The following is a 20218-nucleotide window of genomic DNA, read 5'->3' as shown; positions in this document are numbered from 1 at the left end:
CTTGCCAGTGAGCTGAAACACAATGAGCTGTGATTAATTTACTCAGCTCAACTCAATTCAGCACTGTCTACTCAAACTGTTCCAACAGCCTGGCACAGAGTTTGACCTTATCTTCTATTTTAGAGGATTTATTCTGCTAATACCCAGCACCCTTGAACATAAAACACATATTGACAACTGGGCCCATATTTACAAAACATCTTAAGGCTAAAAGTTGCTCATAACGCACCGATTTAAGAAAATCTTAAAAATAATTGGCGTGTCAGTCCTAAATTTAGGACTCCTCAATTTTTGCTCTAAGTATTGAGTATTTCACAAAGCGTTTTAGCTCTAAAACTAGCTCCTAAATCTGTGAAAGGTTAGGAGTAGTGAAGAGGACTCATAAGATCAAATCACAAACTATCCAAAAATGTATGTTGCCGGCAATCTGCCTCTGAACGTAAACATTTTAGAAACATTTGATGATAATGACCTTTTAAAAAGGTATCGCCTTTGGTTTTGGAGGTTATCCCAATGCTAAATTTTCCTTTGATTATATCCTTGTTTTCATTAACCAGTTGGGCAAGAATTAACAGATGTTCTTGCATTCAGTTTTTTTTTTAAATGTTTTGATTTTTACATTTGCATGTATTACTATCAGCCATGATTATTTTACTTAATTAAAAGGCTGTTTATATGCATATCCACTAATTGTTTATGAGAAGCATACATGCAAGAGGCTGACAATTAGCTGAACATATACTTGTTTAATAAGTAACACTTAGCCTGCATTTTAAAATCTGTATTTGAATGTGGCAACATATTTATTTTTAAATCTTTATATATGGCAACATGGTGCTCTACAATAATTTTCTATGAATAAATCTTTGACAGAGACTATCATCCAATCACTGTGTGCATAGTAAATAAGCACGCTGACATCATCAGTAGCAACGAGGTCAACCCCGCCCTTTCTCTTAGCTTAAGACTTCTCTCTATTCTTTAGTAAAAGTTTGTCTCGGCAGCTTTGTGAATAGGTTTTAAGAGAAAACTCTTAGCTAAAAACTTTTACTGCTATTTAGGAGAACTCTTAGTTTCATATTTATGAAAACAATGTTTTTTAGTCCAATATTAATTCAAATTTAATTTGATGTTTATATGGTTTCCAGGTTAAAGACATTTTGAAATTACTTTTTTATTAACAACCAATTCTATTATATATATATATATATATATATATATATATATATATATATATATATATATATATATATATATATATATATATATATATATATATATATATATGTCTCCATGGTGTCGCTGTTGAACAGCATTTTTATATAAAAATGAGTGATTTACACACTGTTTGATTTGAAATTTTGTGACTTTTGTAACTTTTTTTTTTGTTCTGTCAATTATTTTCTGATCTGAATATTTTGAGGAGGCACTGCCTGCTCAAAGAAAATGTCCTGATGTGTACATTCTGAATGATGGTGGAGGACAGATTGCCTTTCATGGTTAAAGGAGTGGAATGGAAAATCAATTTTACTTTTAGATTGAAAGTCTGGCTGAGAAGCTGAAAGACAAGTATGGGAGTCAGTAAGATGCTGTACATCCTATTCATCAAGAAGGCCTGTCGTGTACCTCTAACAGTCTTTACAGCATGTAATTCAATTTTAAATCAGATGAGCCTTCAAGTAAGCTGACTTGTATGAAATCTGCCATGTTTACTGTCGGCACCCAGACAAATATTCTGAATGTGATCTTTCGGGTGGTTGCTTATTCAGAGGCGGAAACCGACATGATTGATGAGTATCAGCAACAATGATCTGCTTTCAAAGTCTCTGATCCATGGGCACACGGGGCACTGATGCTGAACAGAGGATATGCACTTAAGCAAAGAAACCAACCACATATGTCTCCTCTTCTGTAGTCCACATTAATCACACAGATATTAGTGTCAGCTATAATTTTATCTGTTTGACTCCTGTGCATTTATGCAGACCTTCGTGCAGAGCATTAAGAATTCTATACAGAGCATTTTCAGATTATTATACATGCATTTCAGTACATTATGAGAATGCACATTGGAAACATTTTTGTCTCATGGTAATTGTCTGTTCATTAATTATGGGCCATTTTGGCCATGCGGACTTTTAGAGAATGCACTCTCTTATAACACACTTAATGTTCAACAAAGAATATTGTACAGTATATATGCATCATAGAAGAATTCTGTCATTTCTGTCATTTTTCTAAACATCATGAATGTTTTCACTACATCATGCATTCTGTTTAAAATAGATTCACTTTTCATTTACTCACCTTCATGTTGTTCTAAACCTCTATAGACTTCTTTGAAGATATTTTGAGAAATTGTCCATTCAGTGGATGCCATTGGTTGTGGTTACCAGCATTCCACATTCAAAATATATTCTTTCATGTAGGGATGAATGACATGAAGGTGAATAAATAATGATAGTATATTCACTTTTGGTTAAATGATCCCTTTAATAGCATTCTGATCACAACCGACTACAATGTCTGGCTAAGGATAATTTCATAGCTACTGTAGTATTACACATTATAAAATAATATTTTCATTAATTATTCCTTACAATAATATTATTTATGTAGGATTTTAATATTTTAAGATGATAAAAAAAAACAAAAATAAAATCCATGTATATAAAAGGCATTTAAAAAGTACAATGAAGATAGTGTGACCTCCATATGATTAAAAGAAAAAGTTTAAATCTGTTTTAATAAAATCAACCCATGGGACCTAAAAGTGCCTAGTTGAAGAAATACCAACTACAGGATCTAAACAAAGCTAGGTCAAGATTTAGACTAGTAGCAATTCCTTGAGGTAGCCTATATACACAATAATAAGCGTCCTCACAGACAGGCTTCCCAGTGCTCCTTAGCTGTTCAGTGAATTGTTCCCTTTTTAAATGGCTAAAAAAGGTGATCCATTGAGCTTTTGAAATGAAAAGGGGGGTCTTTCCCTCCTCTAGACCAATCCATTCATGTTTTATTAATGTCATATGCTCTTGGGTATGGAATCTTTTTAAAACAACTCACCAGGTTATCCTGTTCGTTGTCACAAATCAAATTAGCCCAGCGAGCGATTAATCTTCCTGTCGAACCGACTCTGAAAGGGCCCTGACACCTTATTCATTTTCTTAATTAGATCTCTTATTAGGTGTCGCAGTCGTCCACGTTAATTACAGCTTTCTTTGACTCTTGCACTTTCGAGTTGGCTATGCAAACTATTTGTAAAAAGTAAAGGCAAGAACGTAAGGTGATTAGAAGAAATGAACTGGATTAATGTTGGAAAGTACAGGGTGGAGGTGAGGCGATGTGTTAGGTGGCACATTAGTTTTGGACATTGTGTGGATTGCTATTGAACTTCATGCTGAACAAATATAAAAATGCAAATATGTGGACAAACACATTATTATTAAGCCCTATCACACAAAAAGAGTGCTGTAAAATATTTTGGAAAAAGACAACAGCACGATTGCGAGTGTGATTTACTTACTCAAGTTAGTCGCCATACTGAATTTAACGCTGATGAAAATGAGGATGTGAGGGATAGATTTACAGCAGGGGTATCAAACTCAATTCCTGGAGGTCTGGAGCCCTGCAGAGTTTTGTTCCAACACACATAACATGTCGTTTTCAAATAATCCCGAAGGACTTGATTAGTTGGATCAGGTGTGTTTAATTAGGGTTGAATCTAAACTCTGCAGGGCTCTGGCCCTCCAGGAATTGAGTTTGACACCCCTGACTTATTTACAATAGCACATACTATATAAAGGTCCTAATAAATCACCAAAATTTCACAACTCGCATCTTTCAAAACTGTTTTATGGGGTTTTTGTCTACTTAAAGTCAGCATAACAATCGTTGTTAAACAAAAGCACAATCCACTGAATGCACTGTAGCCTACTTCTATCCCTCACAGCATCATTTTCATTCATTCCAAAAAGTAAATATGACGCTACCCTGACTTAGCTCTATTGCTTAGGCTACAACAGTTCCAGAAGGTAATAGATACAAATTTGCCAGTTACCTTGTCTGTTTCCGCTCTGCAGAGAAAAAAAGCCACAGCAGGTGGTGTTCCGTTCTTGAACGAATAACTTGAATAAATGAGTCAGTGATTCACTCATAAGGACAATCACGTGTCGCCACCTACTGGAGTATCGAGGTAACCTTGAAAAAGAGTCATTGAAAAATCCCCACCACTAATGCACAGACTAACAGTCTGCCTGAAATGCAAAGACACAGACAAGAAGAGTGATATGAACAGTGAAAATCCCAGTGCTGTTATCCAAACAACCCGTTGATCCTAATTTATTTCTCCAGAGCTTGAGAGTGTCCTTCAAACCAGTTCATCTGAAGCTAAATTTAGAAACACACTGTGTTATTTAGTTATGATTAAAGGAACATCCTTGATCCAGCAATCACCCCAGAGGAATGAACCTTTCCTTGTGTCACACTAGCGTGTTACTGAGTTTCTCACACTCACAAATACAACAAAAACACTCATTAAACATTAGGAATGACATTTCTACAGGACACTTATTAGTTTGCAGTTACAAAATAATGAAAATAAACATGACAGCTTACTATAGGAAGCACAGCATTTACTGTAAATGGGTCAGTCAGTGTGGTTTGATGGGAAAGCCTCTCTTCAATTGCCCATTGCCTAGAGCATGAGCACTTTCTACCTTTGAAGTGAATAGCTGAGCAAAACGGGTGGAAAAGGGACCAGTAAAAAAATCAGAAAGTAAACAGAGTTGCGCTTGAAGCCTGGAGTTTCTTTACTTGCTGTAATGAAGTCTTTGGCCTGCTGTCAGGAGTGAATCTGATGACCCAGCAGGAGCGCAGCGTTGACCTGCATTTTATTGATCTTCTGGTCTTGCATAGTTGGATTGTACAGTGATGTAGAGCAGGGTTTGTATTAAAAATGACACGCTTGAAGGCTTTGGCTCCTTTGTTTGCTGGGCACCTGCTACAGATATCTGCATGCACAGCACTACAATTGTCCACTGAGACTGTCCACCTGCAAGAAGCCATTTTCATTTTTATTTATGAATCAGTACAGTTATATGAACATGTATATCTGTATAGCCTATAATAAATACTTGCAGCATTTTCAAAATACTTAAAAATCATATTTTAATCATATTTGTTTTGTAGGCTATTCTCAAATGTAACATTTCGCTTCTAGATGTTGATTAAATATTCCATATTAATTCCTGATTTGGAAAAAGACCACAAAAATCAGTGTTCAGGCAAAATAAACAAGTGTATGAATAAATAAATAAACAAGAGAATTAGCTGAGAAAGATTTTTTGTATATGTAGTAAACCCATCAAAACCCATGTTTTTTTTTTTTCTGAGAAAAACATCAAGAAGATCCAAAGAAGATTGTAGGGAGTGGATGAGAATAAATATTGTGATGAAAAAGGCTCTACCATCAGTGAGGCTTGTCTTTTGATCAAAAAGACTTCAATAAAGCTTGCAAAAACCTATTTAACTTGTCAAAACAATATGCAACCTATTTAAAAAATTGTTTTTTTTTTATAGTTACTTATGTATGCCATTTTTGGTTTGGAACGTCACAAGGGTGTGTAAACAATGATAGAATTTAAGTTTTTGGGCCAACTATTCCTTTAATTCAATTACGCTTATTCCAAATATGACTATATTTGAATTAAGGTATATAAAAATGCTGTTTTCATTTACTTCAGAGTATTGGAAATAGGATTCATTATTGCAGTCATTCTAAACATTGCCTGTGATGTTGTAATGTACATTAACTTTCCCATTCAAATACAATGGGTGGTTATAAATAAATGTTAGGTAACCCAAGAGCAGAAGCTTCTTCTAAGAACTCGATTGAAGTTTCCTCAGCAAAACAACAAAGAATTGGGCTACGGTAAATGCATTCGGTTATCTATGCAAAGGCAATTCTTGCTCTGAAAAGAAGCAGGGCGCTCTTCACAGCAAGACACCAGCATTCTTACTCAGAAAAAGCAGATGCATGCAAGAGAATTGAGAGCTCTTGGTTAAGCATCCATCCCAAAGCACCTTTTACGACCCATCCACATTAAAACCCTGAATACACAACGAAAAAATCCCTTGATTCCCATTTACATACTTTCCCCCCCACAATAATCTCACAATTCTGTCTCAGCGGCAAAGTCTTTTTCTCATGAAAGGTCTGCTGTTGAGGCCCTGGTTCCTATAACGCATTAAATGCACACTGAGGCTTTGAGCTGCTCTGTATCCTTTCAGATTGAAAAACAACAACAAAATGTGGGAACGCCTCATTGAAGAAGAGAAAACACAGCTTTTTGTTTGTAATTCCCTGCTTAGCATTCTGGGAAAACTGCTGGGAGATCGATGTAGCTGTCAATCTCTGGCCCTCTGTGACTTCGCTGATAGAAAAAATGACTTGAAACAAAAAAGCAGAGATTTATATATATATTAAATGATTAATAATATGGTACTTGTTGAGGAGAGAAAGCAAACCTGAATAAATATGACAGTAAGGAAGATTTATAATGGGAGTCAGATGGGAATATTCTTGATGTGGAACTGAAAATCTGTATACTAATTGAATAAGTTAACAAAATGGGCAACGCTGATAAATGCAGCATGCCAAAGGGAATTATATAAATCAAAGATCCAGTTATGCCTTTATATACAGTAGAGAATGCAGACATTGCCCTGCATTGCCATGCACACCTTGCTGTAACATTTAATATGTTTTCCTGTTTAAAAGGCTTCACTAGACAGGACATATTTACCATGATTACAAGTACCTCAAAGTTTTTTTTTTTATTGTTTCCTGTTTATATTCACAAATCAGACTGTAGAATTAATGTGTAATTGTTGAAGACATGTTCAAGTTCTTCTAATGGAGGCCAGCTTTCCTCCATGATTCTTCAACAGTTAGTTCTGATTCTCCAATCTGATTTCAGACAGTCATTCTGGTGATGATTTTTCAGTGCCTTTTTCTGCAGGTTGCATTGTTAGCCAGTAGGTGGCAGCAACCAATTTGTTCAAAAACATTGATTCATTCAGAAACAAAACAAGTTACTGTATTTATAGGTGAGGCACTGAATAATTCACTCAAAGGATTTTTTTTCAAAACCCTGATTAATTCAGCAATGAAACAAGCAACTCTTTTATGAGTGAGTCATTCAATGATTCACTCAAACAATGCATTCAAAACTACTGATTCATTCAGGAACAACACTGTGTGTTGCCTGGAGACATGTAACTGTCCAGCTGTGGCTTTGTTTTTGTAAAAGTTTTGATTTCTATAATTAGTAAATGGCAATGCTGTTCCTAAAATGTCTAAGTTACTCTTTGTAGTTTATTTAACTAATAACTCAAAATATCACAAAGAAATTATCAGTGGGAGAAATTAACAATGAATTGTTTACTTTGAGACTTCTAGAGATCTGTTTAAAACATCAATGTTCCCCATATCCATGGATGACATAAAATGTCAGCAGCAACAACTTGTGTAATTAAATAGATAAAACATGTTAATCAACAGAGAACAACATTACTAACAGAGACATAAAAGTAGACACAGTGTATAGAAAACCATTTTAATATTGATTTGATTCTGATAAGGCTGCATGTTTATCTACCAGAGCTACTGTAGTTGCATGTCTACTCATGCCAGTAAAGAGAAACGAAGCCCGCCTTTTTACCAACCCTTTAAAACTTTATTACACAGAAAACTAATCTCTTTAAAATTAGATCTCATCTTCCCTACGACACTGACCCTATCAAACTAGGGCTTCGTTTTTCTGAACTGAGTCAGGTTTCTGTCCAGTGACAAAGATCCAGTGTTTGCTTATCATGGTTATCACCTTTAACAAATTGAATGTCTTTTATTTATGGAACCTACACAAGCATAATGAAGCCTATCTATTCCCAGAACAGCATAGAACAAACTTAATCATGGACTGAACTGGCTATAGGTAAATACCAATGGTAAACTGAGTTCCAATAGGTGATTGTGGCCTTTTTTGTTGGGCTGATAAGACTGATATCCCTGCAAAATTACTAAGAATGAGTTGCGTCCGCCGACAGAGGCAAATAATTACTTTGTTTGCTGTGTTAAAGTGCCTGATTCAGAATTATGTAAATCAGATAACAAAACAATAGCACCAGCAAATTATATGCATGGCACAGTTCTCAAACTTGCTGGTTGCTTCTGTGCACTATTGTGGAGGATACAGTGGATACACTAACAACATTTGACGTTCGTTATTGGGACAGTACAGCACCAAGTGTAGTTGACTACTCCACACATCTGCTCTTTGCCAATATTTGCTCATTACGTGTTGAATTTCTTTTGCTGTAATCAGTAGAAAATGTACATAAAGTCATTTGCCATCTGATTTCCACCAGTAGTGGTAGTACTAGAGTAGCAGTACAGTTTTGTGAATAGGCCACAATCTATAATAAGCCTAATTTGCATGGAAACTTGTTTGAAATGAATGGCAATTACTTAAATACTTACAGCTCAGGAATATTTTAACACTAAAAAAATAGGTTTGTGTTGAAATATTATGTACAAAAATGTTGCAACTGTTTAGTGAATTTTCCTCTTTTTTTCATAATGGATCCAATGGAACAAATTCTCATTCAAGCAAAATAGCCGGATTTCCATTACATCAAGAGAATATGTATTTTCACAGACAGCCTTAAATTAGGGATTAATTGTACTTCTTGTTCAAGGAACAAAAACTATGAATACAGTATTAATTCAAACCCACTGAACAGGTTTTAGGGCACGATGGATCTTCATATGATGTCTTTTAATATGTATCTATATGTATATATACAGAAATATATACAGTTACTTTCAATACAAAGCTCCCACAAAATACATTGAGCATGCTGACAAATGAAAAGATATCTGGCCCATGTAGACAGTGGGGTGACCTTTGACTTGGGGGAATTCCAAACGGACAGCATGTGGGACACTAGCGGTGAGTGGTAAACCCAGAAGTGAAGGGAAATAGCAGGGCTTCACGAGCTCCTAGTCTGTTACCAAAGCCAGCGTGGACGTGGAACGACAAACTGATGGCAGGGATGGAAAAAAAATCTCCTATTGATTTCCACCTCATTTTCACAGACCAGTGCTTATCCGTCATGATCCTTCATACAGTCATTCACAGCTTATATCAGGATTGACCAGTTTACCTAGATAGGTAAAGGTTTCATATAGGCTCCGCTAAGCTGTATGAGTTTAGAACCAGAGGAAGGTGGTCAGGAGAAATGCAGAAAATCAAGAGAATTGGACACGGTCGAGTCTGCAGCGTTAGGCTCATTGATCAAAACCACAGATTAGCCTGCTTTATTTCTATTTGTCATATTCCTTGGCACTGAATGAGCAAATCTCATCTTTATCCCCAAGAATGTCAGTCACAGGTAATCCAGTCAAACACCCCTTTGAATGAATGGTTTCGTCCATTCTGACAGAAAGAATCCACATTCGCTGCCTGTGAAGGAGCTCTTTGTTAGGTCCGGGGATGAATCTGAAAACAGACAAAAAGGGAGAGAAAACACACATGCATGCTTAGAACAAAGGTGAAATGCTTGTGAAGAATGATTCCCAAATTCTATATTTTCAAATCAGAAATATCCTTTGAGTTGTGGCACTATTGTTTGTTTATAGATGATTATAATTTGTCTACTATAACACATCTATACTGGTAATGCAGCGATTGGCACAGTGTGAGTCAGTGTCTATGTGTTTCGTTGCCCATCTGCCATCTTCAATCTCTGTATGTTCCCTGTTTACAATGCACAGTGAAAAGAGCTCAGTAGCATTGCCAAGAGGGAAATAAGATTCTTTTCTTCCTCTCTGTTTCTCTATCCCTCGTTTTCTCTTTTTGTGACTTCAGGGACAACTATTTAGTCTGTCTGGTGAGTGTGTCTTTCTCTCAATGCTACATTGTGCTTCACTCAGACCGTTATTAACGATCTGTCTTCTCCCTCCTCAGACTGGAGGAAACGCACGATAACAGCCACAGTCAGTAACGATTAGCCAGTCTTATGTCAGCGCAAATCGTCTTTTGATGTGCTTCCAGAAAGCTTGTCACTGAACGGACATGCAGCAGTCCTTACGCAATGAATGTTTAATATCTCAAATACGCCACATAAATTATGACTGAGTTGTCATGCCATCCATCTAACTGTTCACATATCTATCTATCTATCTATCTATCTATCTATCTATCTATCTATCTATCTATCTATCTATCTATCTATCTATCTATCTATCTGTCTGTCTGTCTGTCTGTCTGTCTGTTCTGTCTAAAGAAGTGCTTTACTGGCATGATTGTTTCACATATAATATTTCCAAAATCCAAAATCGCTAATTAAATGCTCAAGCCTGTGGCTTTGCCCTCAGCGCATAAAGCATATGCTGACATTTCCCCATCTAGATGTGAAGAAAGGCAGCCAGGTGCGAGCTACAGATTGAGAGAGAGACATAGACAGAGACAGAGAGAGTGACTGGGGACAGAAATGAGAAGCACCCCTTGGGGCCCCCTATAACCCAACAGAGAGACAGCTATCATGTGGCAGAGTTACGCTCCACGTGCTCCCATCATCCTGGGCAAGGCACGGCAGAGGAGGAGGAGCTGTCCATCATAACGGATCCCCTCTGGAAAGGTACCAGTTCATGCCAATCAAAAGAGGTTAGCCAGCCAATGGCAAACAAACACAGCACCCTGGCTAACATCAGTAATATAATGCAACTCTGTGGCACTGCACCAATACTAACATGAGAAGGAAAAACAGCTGCTTCTTTGACAAAAGATGCAAAAAACACTTTGTTTAAAATAATAAGATTTGCTGGACTTGCTTATTTTATATACATGTAAGCGTTAACTGACAATTCTGACAGATTTTTTTTTTCGTGCTAATCATTTAGTTTTTTCGTAAGCCAAATGTTCCTTGTCTTTCCTCTCCAAATAAGAGCTTTTGCATGCTGTGCATACTTCCAACCCCCAAATACTACACAAGAACCAGTATAGTGACCCTGATGCAATTTGTATTCAGTTGCCTGCTAGTATGTATGGATCTGTCTCTCCCAGTGTGGTTTGTTATATTGGACTCTATGTAAATGCTGCCATATTTCCTCCATCTCTGCTCAGGTGTCCTTTACTGTCTGCTACCGCTTCTGTTGATGGGCTAAAGCACATCCTAAAGACATTTGTTGTACACCATTTGCATTTGAATTCTCAAATGATATCTCAATTTTGTTGTGCAAGCTCCATGCACTAAAACTGTAATCTGATTTAGACTATGCAGCTGTTGAATGTGACTTAACATACAGCAAGACTCCAGACAGCATAATTGTGTTAGAATTAATTTAATGTGACATTGACAGCTGAAAGAGATACAGATACAGTCAAGGCTCTGGGTTTAACAGGACTCTCGGGACACACTGACTTAATCATCCTGTGATTTAATCTTAAACCATCACTTGGCAGATTACTTTTACTCTGAAAATCCACACAGATGGGATTCTTTAAACAGCATAGGTATCTTGTACAAAAGCCTCCTGTTAAGAACATGTGTTTCAAACACAGAGGAACAGAGAGGAAACAGCAAGCCATTACATTTTCTGAGAACTAAACATGCTGTTTCCTTGTAAAAGTGTCTATTTGCAGAACATGCAAGAAAATGTTCTGGACAAATTGGCTGGATTTGAGTACTCACACTCCTTACTCATCTCATTAAAGTGTAGTTCTAGGACATGTACATTTTTGTACATAGATACTGAAATGCACAATATTAACATACTGACAGCATCTAAATGGTATGCATGTCACATATAAACAACATTAGAGATATATCAATTGTTTCTGAAACCTTTTAGCTTCATATAATAGTGAATTAATGAAATTATTAGGTTGTTTTTCACTGATGAGATTTATGAAATATGTTCAATCCCATCACGTTTAATGTATTTAATGCATTTATCTCAACAAAGTAGTTCAATAAAGAATGACAAATGCACCATAAAGTAATAGATGTAATCCCTTCTATTTATACAATACATTAAAGTCACCATTAACCTTATGATAGATTTGTGTGAGAAAAAGGCCACAATTTAACTCATAGACAATTGGCCCCATCCACTGTGACTTTGTATCACTGAAACTTATAAGCATTACAATGTTTGGTCTTGCATGTTTCTTAACCAGTTGCTTCATGAAAAATAAGACTTAAAAATATCAATATAATCGTACGGTAAATTTTAATTATAATGATTGTCATTGTACATTTATCTGCCTGGTACTTTTTAACACAGTAGAAAAGTGGTTAATTGTGGGTTTATGGGCTCAAAAATTTATACAATTGTAAAATGCAACTATACTAATATATGTATAATATAAAAATAATATAAAGGAATCATATATTTATGTTTCTAAATCTCTCTATAAGTAAATAGATTTTAGATACCGTCAATATGTCCATGTTGTACACTTCACCATCTATCTAAATGTATGTATAGATACCTATGAATATTAATAAGATCAGGATTCTTATCCACCAAAACTGTTCTGGCCTCTGACGTTCGCGACCAGCTGGATTTAGGGGCCAGTCCTGAGGTGATTTATCCAGCCTGGAGAAAATGGCTCACAGCTGTGCAATAGCTACAGGTTGAGTCCATCTCTCTTCTCAAATGAGGCAGATGAAGATACATAAACTGCAGTAAGATGTAAACCTTGTCTTTTTGTTTACACAGTGATTTTGGTTGTATTTTAAGGAGCTGAATGATATAGCCATTAGGAACAGGTAAAAGTAGGTCTATGCAGGGCGAGGGTGAGGGTGTCTCTCAGCCTCTCTCACTGAGTGCCTTCCTCAAAAGAGGGCTGCCTTGTCTGGAGCTACAGGCAAGGAGGGGTCCCTCTCTGTAAGACATAAAGAAAAAAAAGAGAAAAAAGGGTGTCAGGCACACGCTTTGGCTTTTTCTTACTCACATGCCAATTTGAAAAAAACGAGAATGGACGCCACATCAGCGTTTGTGAGTAAACAAGCTATAGTGTGTAAGCATGAGTGCTTAAACCGTAGTTTTCAGAGCAAAAAAGAATACTGCAAGTGATGGTTTTAGCATTTAGCTTTCTTTTTGTTTGCTCTGATCATAGACAAACATGCCTAGATTGCCTTGAAAGGACTGGGAGGGAGTGTGGGGTCAGGATGGGGGATGAAGGTGACCGAGCCAGGAAGATGGTCAAAGGTGTTTATAGAAAGCCAACGCTGGACTCAAATAGATGCCAACTCTCCAGTGGGGCAGATCAGACACTCCAGGTTAGGAGGTCACACATTACTAAAACAGGACGTGCACACCTACACACACTTAAACAAATACACCCTGGGATAATGGTGGGGAACCCACAAACATACATTGTAATCAAATCCTCACCATGCCTAGGAGCTTACAAAACGGGAGACAATGGAAGCAAACGACAAGGCAAAATAATGATTTCTGCATTATGCACTTATTACCGACTGTCACGCTTGAGCCCTTTTCACAGTGTGTGTGTTTGCACGCTTATTAATTTGAGCCTGTCCCTGGGTGTGTGTGACTGCGTGTTTGCATGCACGCAATTATGCTGCATTAGGACAATGGCACAGTATGTTTTGGAGTGTGTGACTGCACACGACAAAGATGGTTTGCTTGTGCATCTGTTACTTCATCGGTTTGTATTCGGTAATTACTGCGCAGACTGCCACGTTCACATTTTTCATTATGTTCATGTGTGCACATGCTTATAAATTACGCTGACGCGGGTATAGACACTGGAGGAGGAATATATTTGTGGCTTTTTAATCATCTGCAGCATATACACATGCTCAAAAACACAAACACTGACTCAGCAATAATTATGCTTGGGAGTGTAATGATTTTGATGAGCAGTGATTAAAATGTGCAAGTCTAATCATATGGCTTAAGATGTTTAAAAAAAAAGGAAACGCCAACCTTGATGAGGAGAAGGACACCACTGAGCTTCTGGCGAGCCAGCTTCAGTGGGCCTCAGAGCTAAAACGTTGAATATGGCTGGGTGTTCTGGAAAGGAAGATATGAAGGGAAAAAAGAGGAAGTTTAATAGTTAATAATAGCAGGTTTTTATTTCCCAATTACCTTTAAATATGGTTGTTTCTTTACAGTCCTTTTCTTCTGTTTAACCTCAGTTGGAGGTTAAGGAATAATTCACCTTAAAATGTAAATTACTCAACTTCATGTCGCCCCAAACCATTGTTTTTTTTTATTTTATTTTTTTACATGGAACTCAGAAGAAGAAATCACAATTATTGCTAAACAATGTGCATAGTAATCTACTGTAAATAAGAACAAAAACGTTGTAGTCGATGACTTTTATGCTATATTTCATATAAAATTGATGCTTTTGTGAGGTAAAGATCGAATGTTTAGTAAGCATTAACTTAGATTAGTCATCTCTACCAAAGCCTTCTTCTTCAAACATCCAAATTGCAAAATGGTGCATCAGATGCTTCAGCACTGGTTCTTGTGTGTGTAATAACCAAACATGACATTTAATTTTTGAATTTCAACAAAAATAAATGCAAACTTGGGCTAGACGTGAGTTTTAGAGCAGGATTATCAGTGAATATTGAGTTTTGAATTATGAATAATCAGTAATTAATATCTGATTACCTGTTCCTCAAAAACCTAGCAGATAATAGCACATTAAGGTTATTTTCAGAAAACAATGACATATTAGTTTGGAACGTCATAAGTGCATGTAAATAATGAGATTTAATAATGATGCACATTATTTTATTAATTCTCTTTAAAGTTATATTACACTAATAAATCAAGAGATGCTTTCTCTGGTTCATTAGGTTTGTATGCATGATCTTACCTTGGAAATCTCGAAAATCATCCAGCCACCATCGGATAAGCAGGGCTTGGGATAGTTTAAACACGTGCAGATGCCAAGGAGGGACCAAACCCTCTGTAACACTATCTACCTGAGCCTGTCCTCCAACAAAAAACGACCATATAGGTCGTTTGTGCAAGCACCTTATTACGACCTATATTTACGTTTTAAAGTTAAAGCGGCCTCTAGCGGGCGTAAAAATAATGACAATTGCGTTGCGTCTGTCGTCATGAAAAAACGCACGCTACCAATCAAAACGCACGTTTATTTAAATGCAATGTGTGGACTTTTTACACCGATCTCACAGTAATTCGTACATATTTTACTAGGTGGCTTATTCGTTCGAATGAACCACACCTAGCCCCACCCCCTAAACCTAACCCTCACAGAAATCATGCTAAGTTATGATTTATTGAGCATATACATTTTACGTGCACGTCCGTTCTCTGGGATAGAACCCATGACAGCGTGATTGCATATCAAGGAATAACGCAATAATCTACCAACTGAGCTACACGAAACGCAAATCACAGTGCAAATAAAAGAGTACAAAACATTAATACGAAAACGACCTTTTGCCGATAGGGGCGCAATTGTAGTATACGCTCTGATGGGTCGTATTTCAGGGATTTGGACAAACGACCTATACGAGCATATTAGTTGGAGGACAGGTTGATCTACCTGTGTTCACTGTCACATGACTCTCATAGATCCGCTGTCTGTCACCTCTCTACTGAATCAGCGTATGGGAATACTGATCTGCTCATCAAGTTTTAATATTGTGTCATGTGTACTTCCTGTCAGAGCTGTGATGTTTAGTTTATATTTGTCTGACTTGTCTCTTGATGTCCTGAACTTATTTAGTTTCTTATTTCTTAAAGGTGCCATAGAATGGAAAACTGTATTTACCTTTGCATTGTTGAATAATAACAGTTCTGTACTTGAAAATGACATACCGTGAGCATCAAACACCATTGTTTTCTCCTTCTTATGTAAATCTCGTGCATGCAAAAGACCACTGAAAAATAGGCGAATCAGAACATAACACCAACTGTGACGTTACAGTCGGGATCACTAACAGTTACGCCCCCAACATTTGCATATACCCGCCCATGTTCTGTGCCAGCCGGACCTGCACAGCAGAATCATCAGAAGTTCTGCAGGTATTGTTAAGAAACAAGCGAGGATAATAGCGAAAATGGCAGATCATGGAAATAAATGTTATGTTCCAGGCTGTGCAGGGATGGGTTGGTGTCTGTATTCAGAAAGGCACGGAAAACAAATATCGCGCATTCTAATAAAATAACGCGAACCACTAAAGGTACATGGTTAGCTGCTTGCTAGTGGTAGCCTGTTACATTACAGTACATAAGATTTCACTTACCACATAAACAGAGTAAGAAGAGATGGATGAGTGTGGTTGATGGCTGATTTACAGATCCTGAGCACCACTGACAAGCATCTTATGTTGTTGTATGTTTTGTGATTAGTGCTGCTGTTGTTTTTTAAGAGGAGGTGGTTTTTTTAATCTCGAAGGTGAAAGTAAAACGTGATTGTGCATTCGAACGCAGTTTCAATGCCCCACATATTAATAGCAGCTCCCTAATGCCCACAATTTATACACAGTATAATTACCCAATGATTTAACCTCTTAAGACCTGAGAAAAAAGTTTTAGGAAAAAATATTTTTTTCCATGTATTTACATTGTTTAGAGCATTAAAAATAATGTAAATTAAAAAAAAAAGATATTTCATTCATAAGTTATGCTATGTCCTCAATAGAGGACATCGGGACTCAATTTTATTTAAAAAAATGAAAAGACATGAATGACCATGCATAGGCAAAAACAATTGATATTTTTAAAATCACCAATACATTTTTAGTTTTCAAGATTTGTTTTTCTTTTACCAAACTCTGTATAAAGATGATTCTCAACTATGTTATAACAGGATGTTCATTACCATCTGCAAAATGTATGTAAAATGACCATAAACGGGTCTCATTATATACAATGTATCTATAAACTAAATCTAATTTGCATATTAATGTGTTTTTGGGGCTACATGTAATGAAAAAAGAAGTGTAATAATGGGAGTAATAATTGACAAGATTTTCATAATAATATATAATATTTCATAGAATATTGAAATTTAATTTTTTCCCCTATTCATTTGTTATGTCTCCAAAAATGCGTAATAAACATGCTTTTAGTCCCGGTGTCTTCATATGAGGAAATGTATGAAATCAACGTCCTGTTTCGTAACCGAAAGCCATATTTTGATTTGAAACCCCATAACATTTTCCTGAGATGTTGATTTATGACACACAATTTAAAAATTAGACAGATTTAAACGATAATTACAAAATATTATCATATTTCCAAAAGTGTGTCACTTAATTGATTTATTTGATGACCAAGTAGAGGGAGTGGTCATGGTGAAACATCCAATCATTTGGAATCTCTGAAAAGCCCTGAATGTGCTCTGTACAGGACATCCAGGCTTCAAACTGTGGCATCTGCAGTCTCAGAGAAATTCACAAAAATATAATGTCCTCATATGAGGATAACTGCGAGAGAAAGTATTGAAATATATACATTTCCCTGTGTTTCCTTCCTGTTGTGTGAGCTACCGGAATAGCCAATCATAGCAGAGCTCAACATTGAGCTGCACTGTGAAACAGCCAATCAGAGCAGAGCTCAACATTATTATTCATGACCCTTCCAAATAAGTAAAAACAGACCATTTCATTCTAGGGACTAATCCTAGGGTTGTAAATGGACATGTAAAACCGTTTCTGGAGATTGTTTGCCCTTACCTAAGCCACATACCTTCTATGTAGATATCAGAGAACAATTTAAAATATTGTATCAATGTATTCTATGGCACCTTTAAGTTGAACTCAGCACAGCATCCTTTATAATGCTGCATTAGGACTAAATGAAGAAGATGTGTTCTCTGAGCACAATCTACTGACATATCATATCATGAAGAATAAATAGGTCCAGAGTTACATGTGTCCCTTGGTCTTACTTGTCACTGAATCATTTAGTCGGTAAAGCTTGTTTTCAGAATACACAGGAAATTGTATTTACTTTATTTTTTTTTTTCCAGATAAATGTGTGTATATGTGTGTTTCTGTATGTGTGAAGTGATGTTCAGCATGTTCCGAACCCTCACCCTCGTGGTCTTGATCTTGTTCCCAGAGGAACACATCCAGCCGGAGTTGTCTGGTAGTGTCTTACACTCCTCTCCCTCCAGACACGGCTCCATCTCACACCACCACTTCCCAATCACGATGGAGGCTGATGGAGACACACACACAAACACAATAAAAGAGTTTCAAATGCATGGACAAATTAAGTACAGCAGGGTTTACAATACTCCCATAGTGCATGATTGCAGAAAAAAAAAAAAATATATATATATTGAACTTTGATGAAGCAAATAAGGCATAAAAGTTTTAAAACTCACTCCCAGTATAAATAAATACTTTACCTAAAGTAATATATTTTGCATAATATCTAAATTAATTCTTGTTCAAAACAATCACTTCAGTAAGTCTGTACTGTTTTCTTTATTTATTTTTGTTTAATTAGTATACTGTCATTAAAATCCAGAATATATATATAAATATTTTTCATATATATATATTCAGTAAGTCTGTACTGTTTTCTTTAATATACCTGCTAACAAACAATATGAAAGCTTTGATGGAGATCCCACAATAATGTATTATGTCTGTAGAGTAGAAAAAATAAATGTTTTATTATATTCTATAATTAATATTGTATTTTTAGATATGATGGTTTCATTATAAATGATGATTATATCTAAGGTAGACACTCAACTTAATAAAATGATATTAACTATCTGAATCTAACCATGTCATGTCAATAAATGAAAAAGACAGCCAGCAACTTATTATCATGTTCTAAGTTATTGTACTTTTTGTTTTTATTTCCTTGAACAACACTGAAGATCATTAGAGACATAAAAAACATTAAATGCTAAACAAATTCTATCCATTCCAAAATACATTTTTCATTGCTGCCTGCGATTGTGTCAAGAATCAGTAAAATTTCCATGCTCATAGTGAAATGCTGATGCTTAGAAAGTGCTGTGGTACGTTTTTGTGCCATCTAGTGATTTAGAGAAGAATAAAATCAAATGCTCATTTTACACTGATGCACCTTTAGCCCCACTGTACCCTATATCTGACTTATTAAATTAATCTTAAGCAATATGACCATTCTTGGCTTTTCACACTTTAAACCATTAACCAGGGCTATTCTAAACATTGTAATCACGGGTTATTGTGTACCGCGCTAATAATAATTTATCATGAGTTAGATATTAATCCTGGACATTCAGGTTTCAAGATTTCACACTGTAGTTTTGTAAACCCTGGGTTAACATTCTTATTTACATATTTATGAGGTCAATAACATTGACTGGATTTGCAACAGGTACGTGACCGGCTTTAAAGGGGTCATATGATGCAATTATAATTTTTCCTTTCTCTTTGGAGTGTTACAAGCTCTTGGTGCATAAAGAAGATCTGTAAAGTTGCAAAGACTAAAGTCTCAAATCCAAAGAGATATTCTTTATAAAAGTTAAAAGTCAACCACGTCCTCTTAAAATGGTTCATTCTAACACACCCCACATGTCTATGTGGGAAGATTTGCATAACGCTGCCCAAATGTTCACACAAAGAAAGAAGGCGTAACTTTGATTATCGCTGTAGTATTATTGTTGCCAGCACCATGTTGTGGAGTCACTGTGTGTTTCGTTGTGAAAGCGAAACTACTTTGTTTGGCCTTCCAAAAGAGGACACAACTAGAAATCAGTGGTTAAGTTGTATTTACAACACTGTTCCAGAACAGTTCAACCCAAATATTCAGATGTGTGCAGCACATTTTATGGAGGACGAGGACTGTTCCCTGAGCGAGTAGCCTATAATGCCAGTGTCTGTTTCTATAAAGTGGGGCGATAACAACTTTGCAAGGACAGTCTGGCCCTTCTGACACACAGTATGTAAGTATGTTTTCATATGTAAAGGATTTGCCAATGATGATTCAAACGTGAGTTTTGAGCAGTGTAGAGTAGTGCTTGTTGTTTTGTTGTTTTTCCGATCAAAAATGCAGTCATGGTTTTATGTTTACGCAGCGAGATACAAACGCAACATGTAAAAAGACAGTATAAGTCATTATAATCAGTAAATATGTCCCAAGTGGATGCAGCAAATGCCTTGTTTATAATGGGTTTTA

At 36.3% G+C, this 20218-nt stretch overlaps 1 protein-coding gene across 3 annotated transcripts in view; it reads right to left on the bottom strand.

Moving 5' to 3' along the window:
• Positions 1-7605: 7605 nt before the first annotated feature.
• LOC109063640 (chemokine-like protein TAFA-1) overlaps positions 7606-20218 on the bottom strand; it is a 140262-nt gene continuing 127649 nt past the window's right edge. The window contains exons 4-6 of one of the 3 annotated variants that reach the window (XR_006161107.1): positions 18129-18253; positions 14027-14113; positions 7606-9563 (exon numbers count right to left, since the gene is read on the bottom strand). Coding sequence is in view for 1 of the 3 variants with exons in the window: in XM_042766192.1 (XP_042622126.1) it covers positions 9546-9563; positions 18129-18253 (143 nt within the window). In the remaining 2 variants the exon portion in view is untranslated. Of the gene's footprint in view, positions 9564-10345; positions 12957-14026; positions 14114-18128; positions 18254-20218 lie in introns of those variants that run through there. The other 2 variants (XR_006161108.1, XM_042766192.1) reach the window with 2 other exon arrangements.

This window comes from Cyprinus carpio, chromosome A11 (genome assembly GCF_018340385.1).
Source record: "Cyprinus carpio isolate SPL01 chromosome A11, ASM1834038v1, whole genome shotgun sequence".
Taxonomy (NCBI): Eukaryota; Metazoa; Chordata; class Actinopteri; order Cypriniformes; family Cyprinidae; genus Cyprinus; species Cyprinus carpio.
The sequence above is the reverse complement of the archived record's forward strand: the minus strand, read 5'-3'. Positions and strand labels throughout refer to the sequence as shown.